The following is an 8,767-nucleotide window of genomic DNA, read 5'->3' as shown; positions in this document are numbered from 1 at the left end:
TATATATATAAGACATACATACGTACATACATACATACATACATATATAGGTTCGTGCATATATTATATATAAATACATAAGAATCACGTCTTATGAATTAATTCTATTTATAATTTTGGTGGGAAATTGCACTGCATTTAAGGGAGTATATACACACATAAATCCTACTAATATAGTATATGTGATGATCTAGCGCAAATTGGTATCGAACTCCCAGGCTGTGTTCATAAATTGGAATTTGGCATTATGCAGTACACAAGGAGAATCTAACTTTGTACCTATATAAACTTAATGCTTCACATGGGGACAATTGATCGGCTGACGTACCACATCCTTGCTGGCCCAAACTTTACCGCTAATTCGCGTTTGGTGGATTTCAGATATTGGGGACAGTCGCTGATACGCCCGCGCACGCTCACAATGTACCAAGCCAACATTACTTGGTGTATATCAACAACATCTGTGGTATGTGATTTTATTGATATCAGCAACATCTGTGGTATGTGTTTGTTTTTATATCAACAACTTCTATGGTTAGTGATGATCGTGATATCAAAGCAAAATCTGTGGTAAGTGAACATCTAAATATCAGCAACATCTGTGGTATGTGTTTATCTTGATACCAGCTACATCTGTGGTATGTGTTTATTTTGATATTAGCAACATTTGTGGTATGTGCCTATCTTAATATCAACAACATCTCTGGTATGTGTTTATCTTGATATCAGCAACATCTGTGTTGTGTTTATCTTGATATCAGCAACATATGTGGTATGTGTTTATTTTGATATCAGTAACATCTGTGGTATGTGTTTATTTTGATATTAGCAACATCTGAGGTATGTGTTTATTTTGATATCAGCAACATCTGTGGTATGTGCTTATCTTGATATCTGCAACATCTGTGACATGTGTTTATTTTGATATCAGCAACATCTGTGGTATGTGCTTATCTTGATATCAGCAACATCTGGGTATGTATTTTTCGTGATATCAACAATATCTTTATTATGTGGCTATCTTGATTGCAACAATATCTGTGACATGTTGTCTGTGATATGTGATTTTCTGATATCTACCACATCTGTAGTATTTGATTTTGTGATTACCTTGATCTCAATATGGCATGTAGTTTCATGTGGAGATGACATGCACAACCGCCTACGTGAGACCCACGTGGAAGCCACGTAGAAGCGGTTGGCCCTATTATAAAATGTGTAGTTTGGGTAGAGGAGTTTTCTTATGTTAGTTGTCAACCCTTGCAAACTACACAGTTATTGGGATGGACATATTGCGGATATCCAATACCCTAGCTTTATGGGGCAGAGACATCAAAATTGAAATAATGCCGGAGCGAGAATACATCTTACTTATGGTGCAATTCGGCAGTGACAGCATGGCTCGTAAGCTGCTTGACAAGCCGCTGAAAGCGGTATGTTTTGTGAAAATTTGTTTTGGTGCATATTTATTTTACATACTTGACGTATTTTTTTTTACCTTCGCTTCTGCCGGGCAACGGATTTATATTCCTCGCCTGAGATTGCCATTTGTGAATCGCCAGAGATATCCGAAGGCTCAGGTGGTATCGCACATCATGGTGGCCTGATGCGATCGTCTCGTTTTGTGATTGAACCCAACATCTCCAAACTTCCTTATATCACCCTAGCAGCATTGCAGTTGGTATTCAATCCAACCCACAACCCGTGTGGTATGCATCATAGTTCATCAGCATAGCCCTCTCATTTAGGCGAACTACAACCTGGATGCAAACAACAAAGTTTGTACACATAACGCCTCCCTTTTCTTGTCTAATTCACAACTCGTTCTATTTATACATCCCCGACATACAGGTACAAACCACCGTGCCTGACCAGGACACATCAATCTTCAACTGGAACTTCATCGAAACATTTGCGAACAACTCTACGACGGCCACGGACTTCAAGCGCAGCGTGAGTCACTTTGAAAGCAGTATATTTCATAGCAGCTCTGACCATAATTCCACTCCTTCCTCCCCAACCGTCTCTCCCACTCACTCGCCGGTGTTCCGCCGCTCTAACCCTGGTGCTATACATGAGCTACACAACCAATCCGCTGCAACCGGACACCCATCTGGCAGTAGGATCGGCACCGACAATACGGAGGTGAAAGCTGGTGGTGTAGTCAGGACTAACACACACGCTACGATACATGCAAACGCAAAGGCATATACTCCTTCACATTCAAGCCAATTATTAAGGCCTCAGCCGACGATCCGAACTGCAAAATCGGTGAACGCTACCCCGTCACAGCATCCCATGTTCAATCGGTTGCAAGGTGATAACGGCAATCACAGCAGAGATCGTATACCGAGTGAGGACGATGGTGATGTGCTGTTCAGCAATAATGCCAGCAAGAGTCCGGCAGACTCGCCGCGAGTGGCAGGTACGAGTGAACGTGCTATGAAGTTCTTGGGCCTTGACGATCAGCACGACGATACATACGGTGATGGACCCCCACCGTCCCCGCTCGAAGCGCTCACGAAGAAATTTATTTTGCCTTTGCTATGGTGACTACCGCCTGCGCTTGCCTGCGCTCGATGGATTCTCGAAGAACTGTATATGTAGAAATTTTTTTGCATCTGCTCCGGCTCCGATGATAAACGAGCCGTGAATAAATACATCAATTTAGACAAACTGTTTTAAAAAAACGACAGACTGTGTTAAAAAACAGGACTGATCTCTCCCAAATTTACTGGCAAAACCATATGTCTAGAATTTGCACGCTTTATTTAGAACTCATCTGCTGCTGACCCGCTGACCGACCGCATCGTTGGTATGCAATCAAGGCACCTGGGAATCGAGAGCAAGGAGGTCAAAAGTAAAAGGTCATGGCCAAGGTGACTTTGGCAATGTTGATTGAGTATATAAGAGGTACACGATGGCAAGGAGGGGCACGTGTAATGGTTATATTCGCACATGTGTAATGGGTATATCTTACTGGGGCATATTTTCGATCGAATAGAATTGAATATATTTATATTTTTTAATTTGGGTTATTCTGACAATCACTATATATTGTTTCTCAGAGTGGTGGTGTACTTGATTATTTTGTTTAGTAAGAGAAACCAATACAATACAAAGGGAGTGAACAATACAGAGGGAGTGAGCAGTACGTTAATTATTTATATTTTCGATTATTTCTCCAAGTGGTGGCGTACTGAGTGAGCCTTTATACGTAGCACCGGTGCTTCGTTTGCTACAAACGCGAAGTTCACGCTGCTGTTGCCGTAGGTGTAGCCACCACCACAGGCTCAACATATTGCTTTCCGGCCAAAACAGTCTTCTTCTCATCTTCGGCAATCGCCATTTGCGCCACCTTGTCATCTCGGATACGGTCGAGATCGGCTTGGTTGGCCAATTCAGCAGCCTTCGTGGATTCTTCTCTTCTCGAAATCATATCGGCCTCGTCAGTAATTGCTCGCGCATCTCTCTTTGCTAGGTCATCCACCTTGCGCTGTGCTGCAGCAGCTAAACGCACCTTCTTGCGCTCATCTGCGGCGGCAATACGTTCTTTGTATCGTTCCTCGACAGAAATCAGCTTTGCGTCCAACCGTTCCTGTGCACGGTCCATATCGATCTTCTTCTGCTCCTCGGCCTTCTCCCAGACAGCAGTTTTCTTAGCATCAATCTTGGCCATGTCCTCCTCCTTTCGGATTTCAGCGTTCTCCAAATTGGTCATCATACTCGCCTCTTTCTTGGCAATATCTAAAGGTTTTTTATCTTCGTCTGCGGCCAAAGAAGCTTCGTATCGCTCCTGGTATACTTGTATCTTCTCCGCGTGCGATGACTTAGCCTTAGCGATGGACTCCGTGCGTCGCTTCTCCTCGGCGGGACCTGAGCTGTCTTTTTTCTCTTGGTAGGAAGAAAGTTTTTCTTCCAGCTGGCTGTCTGCTTTCTCAATCGTTTCATCCCTTTCAGCAGTTGCCTGGTCGATCTTCTCCGCCCTTGTGCTCTCTACCTGTTCGAATTTATCATCTCGTCGATCAGCTGCACTCTTAAGAGATTTAGTGGGATCGCTATAAGTGTATGCCTTCTCCACGTCAAGATCGTACTTGACTTTGGCAGCCTCCATGTCAGAGGCGTACTTGCTCTCAATCTCCTCTATGTCTGTATCGTATTTATCCTTAGCTGCTGCTACGGTCTCTTCGTGCTTGGCCTCAGCTGCTCCTGCACTCTCGTCATACGCAAACTCGGCGGCTTGTTCGATACTGAGGAATCGGTCCTCAGCCTTGGACAAATCTTCCTCAAGCTTTTCATCAGCAAGCTGTAAATTGGCCTCCAGTGTATCCTTGTGCTCTTGCAAGCGAAGTACATACTTCTCGTCGATAACATCCTGTGCAGAATTGAATATCTCCTCTTGAAGTAGAGCGTAGGCATTGAACTTCTCGATCGCTGTTTGTTCTAGTTCTTTTTCGAGTTCGTCAGTCTCTACTATTGCTGTACTATTTTCGTACTTCGCCCAAGCATCGGCCGTGTCATTGGAGAATCTCTGATCGGCCTCAATCTTATCGGCTTCGAATGTGGCGAGTGCGATTGCAGTCTCATTGTCATGCTTAACATTGGCCAGTTTGATACCTTCTTCAAGGCGTACATCAGCTCTGATTGTGTAGTTGTCATATCTTTCCTCTGCTGTAGCTGTTCGGTTTTTGAAGGCCTCTTCAACGCGAATCGTTCTGTTAACAGCTCGTTCCTCAGCTCTGATTGTCGCGTTACCCTCTCTCCAATCGGCCTTCATTACACGGTAGGCGTATCTTTGATCAGCAGCTGTTTTCTGCAAGGTCTTCAACACGTCTGCTTCGCTTACAGGGTCCTCCAACCCTAAATCTACGAGGTCCTGAATGTGCTTGGCATAGCTGCTTGCATAATATGTTAGCTCTGTTGCGTTGATACCACTCTTGACGTAACGACTGGGTATTCCAACACCTTGGAAGGCGAAGGCTTGTGTAGGAGTGCCTTTGAATATCACACTATTTCCTTCATTTTTCACCCACGACTCTTCAGTGTATCTCTTAGTGGGATTAGGGATGAAGTTCTCTCTCTTTGGCGGATTGCCGCCGATATACAAAATTTGCGATGTACCGTTATCCTTCACCGACAAATTGTCTTCGAACTGGCTACCTTTGTAAAGAAAGGCATTGCCGTTGAAAATTGTATGCTCGGACCAGAAATTCCAAACTCCTCCGTATGTAGCGGCGGCATTGGCGTGATAGAATCCTTCCATGAAAAGTTTCGAGCCTTCCGGCTGAATGTTAGTAGCTATAACACCACCACGACCTTGCGCAATGTTTCCAATGTAGTCGCCCTTTAGTGTTACTGAACCATTGTCTGTGATCTCCATAATTCGGACAGCACCGGCACGAGCGGCGAGACCACCGTCCTCGGCAATATTAGACAGATAAAGACCGTCAATCACAGCCTCGTTCCTAACTCCTTGAATGTTGATGGCACCTCCTTGATTGGCCACATTATTCTTAAACTTTGCGTCGATAGCAACTTTGCCATCCATGTAATCTAGGTAAATCGCACCTCCTCCACTATGAATTGATCCACCAAGATAACTCGCTTTGTTGTCCTCGTATGTTCCTCGAATTTCGAGAGAACTTTTCTGAGGCAAGTAGATTACTGCGACAGCCGCACCACCAGCGTACAAATCATTATCTTTTGTGCTCATTATCAGTCGCTTGAATACACTGTCATCATCGATGTATAGATTTTTGGCCCCACCAAGGAAGACTCCGCAGCCAGCACGTTGGCATGTCATATCCGTAATATGTACGTTGCGCAGGGTCAAATCAATTAATTGGTCACTTGAGTCGTTCTCGTCACCTCTACCCTTGATTGCTGAAGCTGTTTTGCCGTCCACACCCTTAATGTCGAGGTCTTGGAAGGTAACGAACTGCTCAGAACCTGTGAACTCAAAAGCCGCTTCAGTTTTGGAGTCAAAATCGGCGTATATAGTTGCGCGCTCCCCGTTGCATTTGGCACCAATAACCGACAGCTTCTTAGTTTGGAAATAAATAGGAGCATCGATCCAATTCTCACCTCCTATGTATACAGTTTCGCCATAATTACTACTTTTCATCGCCTCCTTTACAGAATCGTAGCATTTGGAATTTACAACGGCACCATCACAGTCACATGCCATCTGCATTTGTTCGGCCTCTTCATCAGTCTCGCCATCACCTTGCGTACAGCAGTGTGAAATTGAGCACTTGGGCAAGCTTCTATCCTTGCACTCGTTATCGAATTTGCAGCAATCCTTCTCGGCTTTGATTATTGCACCATCTCTGTGCTTCCCACAATTCACACGATTCTCGACTTTGCCGCATGTAGTTGCGTAATCTGGCATTTTTGTAATCTTGGTGGTGGGCATTTCGGGGATTTCATATCCTTCTTCTCCGGGGAGAGGTGTTTTCTCTTCTACCTCATCCTCGTCGTCGTCATCATCTTCGTCATCATCATCGACACCCATCACATCATCTTCGACAGAGAAATCATCGTTATCATTGTCGTCATCTTCATCATCCATATCATCTAGTTGACTAATCTCGAGGTCTTCAGCCTCGGCATCATATACAAGGTCAATATCTAGATCGGCAGTGTCAGCAACCTCGGCCAGGTCATCACCTGCCTCACGTACGCTGGCGCATGCTACTTGTCCAGAAATGCAGAGCGCTAACAGTGCTGAGCTTAAAAGTTTCATTAGTTTGATTTAGATGTATCAATATATGCTGCGTTCTACTTTTAGTACTAAGTATATGAAGTAGGGATCGGGTCATGTTGTGTATTTATAGAGATTTATGATGATTCATATGCAGAAAGGCCTACATGCATTTTTAATACTACTTAAAAACACAACACGGAACGGACTACATTCGTTTTTAGAGGATATATCTGTCCGCCCATAACAGCGGCATAAATACATTATTTACAAACCAAGGTAGTTTTTACCTTTTAGATCTTTGTAGTTTGTTTACATATCATGATTCTACAACAATGATTCCTGATTTGCTGCTGATTTATTTTAACCTGATTTGCTGCTGATTTTTTTAAAGCTTTTCTCAGGAGACACTGCGATTCGTCACAAACGATCTAAATCAAATATTATTCGCAGAGACTTTAATACATTGTAGTAAAGCAATCTAAATATAGTTTGAATTTGAACAGAATTTGTAAAAACATTTTTTTTTTACAAATACAAAATTACAACTATTTACATATATTTATTTAGTTGTTGTCTTGTTGATATTTAGTTCGTATTTACACATACAATTATGGTATTTGGCGTGAGTACTGAGTAGCATATGTACTTACTAATAATGTATATATTTATTTATTTTTAAATCAGAATAGTATGCGTCGCTAATTCGCTATGATTTTCAAAAAATACAGTTTTTACTTTGTATATTCTGATTGCTTGTTTTTTGTTATTACATTTAAAAACAAACAATAAAATAAAATATATATAAAACAAGTTTTTTGTTTCAATTTTTTAGACGGTGTCTATTTATGCAATGTATTTATGCATAGCCTTCTATAAAATTGAACAGTCTGTGCTTGTAGGTCTCGTGACTCTTGAGTCTTGAGTCTATGGTTTTTTAATTTTTACCCATAATGTTCATTTTGGAAGGAGGGTGTCAAGTCTGTCAACTGTCAAGGCCCTCACAAAGGTCTCTACAGTCTACTCTCTTGGAGTTGGATTCTAGGCCGACAACAAGTTGGATGAGTGATGACATTTATTTTTTCACAGAGGAGTTTTCAAAAATAAAAATAAAGAGACAGCAGTCGGGAGTCGGGACTCGGCAAACTCGGAAACTCGGCTCTCCATCATTGGGTCCTTGGCCATGTGTGATCAGTGATGCGAGTCCTCAGTCCACCAGTTCACTTACTCTTCTCTCTCTAGATACTACATACCATACCAGTGTGGAGGGCTGAGGGTTATGAATTTGGCAATTTGAAGGTTCATTTAGAAGGAGAAGGTTATGTTTTGAACGCTATGGAATTGGGAATATGTATAAAACAAAAACACTTTTCAGAAGTTCTCACATAAATAGGGCCAATAGGCCCCAAAGGTCGTCAACCTACCAAGATTGAACCAGTAACTATGCCCAATATATTCTTTGTATTTAGCCAAATCTTCGATGGGCTTACAAAGTACAGCAGTGCGGAAATAAAGACTGAGTCTCAGACCCACAAGTAAAGAATAAATATCGTACAGATGATAACCTTCCCTTCATACATTCAGGCCACTACATACACCTTCTGTCTATCATCAATACGGAAGGTTGTGAGCTGTACCATAAAGGGCAGGCAAGGACCAATTAAAAATATTCCAGTGATTGTTGCAATTACACGTCGCTTGTCTTCAGATGAGAGAATAATTGAGCGAACACACAAGCTTCAACCATACGGAATTGCGCAAGCCAAGGGCTATACAAACACTGTATCTTACAAAGCAATTTGCTACTTCCGCGCACCGCATTACAAGTGCGATTAGACGAGCGCAGGCGATCCAAACACTGCGATCGTTACGTGAGACCGATAAATTACGCTCCAATATTGAGCGCGAGAAGAATTGCTCATTTTTCAAGTATATATGGAACTATATATAGAACTATATATATATATATATATATATACATATATATATATATATATATGTGTGTGTGTGTGTGTGTGTATATATATATATATATATATACTATATACTACTATATATATAATA

The 8,767-nt window shown here is 42.1% G+C and overlaps 2 protein-coding genes across 2 annotated transcripts; one reads left to right on the top strand and one right to left on the bottom strand.

Annotated features, from left to right (window-relative positions):
* The first annotated feature begins 1,364 nt into the window (after positions 1-1,364).
* SARC_08860 (hypothetical protein) lies at positions 1,365-2,671 on the top strand. Its single transcript, XM_014297148.1, has one exon. The coding sequence runs from the start codon at positions 1,765-1,767 to the stop codon at positions 2,551-2,553; it is 789 nt and encodes a 262-aa protein (XP_014152623.1). The 5' UTR covers positions 1,365-1,764; the 3' UTR covers positions 2,554-2,671.
* Positions 2,672-3,021: 350 nt separating this feature from the next.
* On the bottom strand, positions 3,022-6,782 carry SARC_08859 (hypothetical protein). Its single transcript, XM_014297147.1, has one exon. It carries the CDS (start codon positions 6,743-6,745, stop codon positions 3,254-3,256), a length of 3,492 nt encoding a protein of 1,163 aa, XP_014152622.1. The 5' UTR covers positions 6,746-6,782; the 3' UTR covers positions 3,022-3,253.
* Positions 6,783-8,767: the final 1,985 nt, after the last annotated feature.

The sequence above is a fragment of the Sphaeroforma arctica genome (assembly GCF_001186125.1).
Source record: "Sphaeroforma arctica JP610 unplaced genomic scaffold supercont1.841, whole genome shotgun sequence".
Classification (NCBI taxonomy): Eukaryota; class Ichthyosporea; order Ichthyophonida; genus Sphaeroforma; species Sphaeroforma arctica.
Note: the sequence above shows the minus strand (reverse complement) of the source record. Positions and strands in the feature narration are given on the sequence as shown.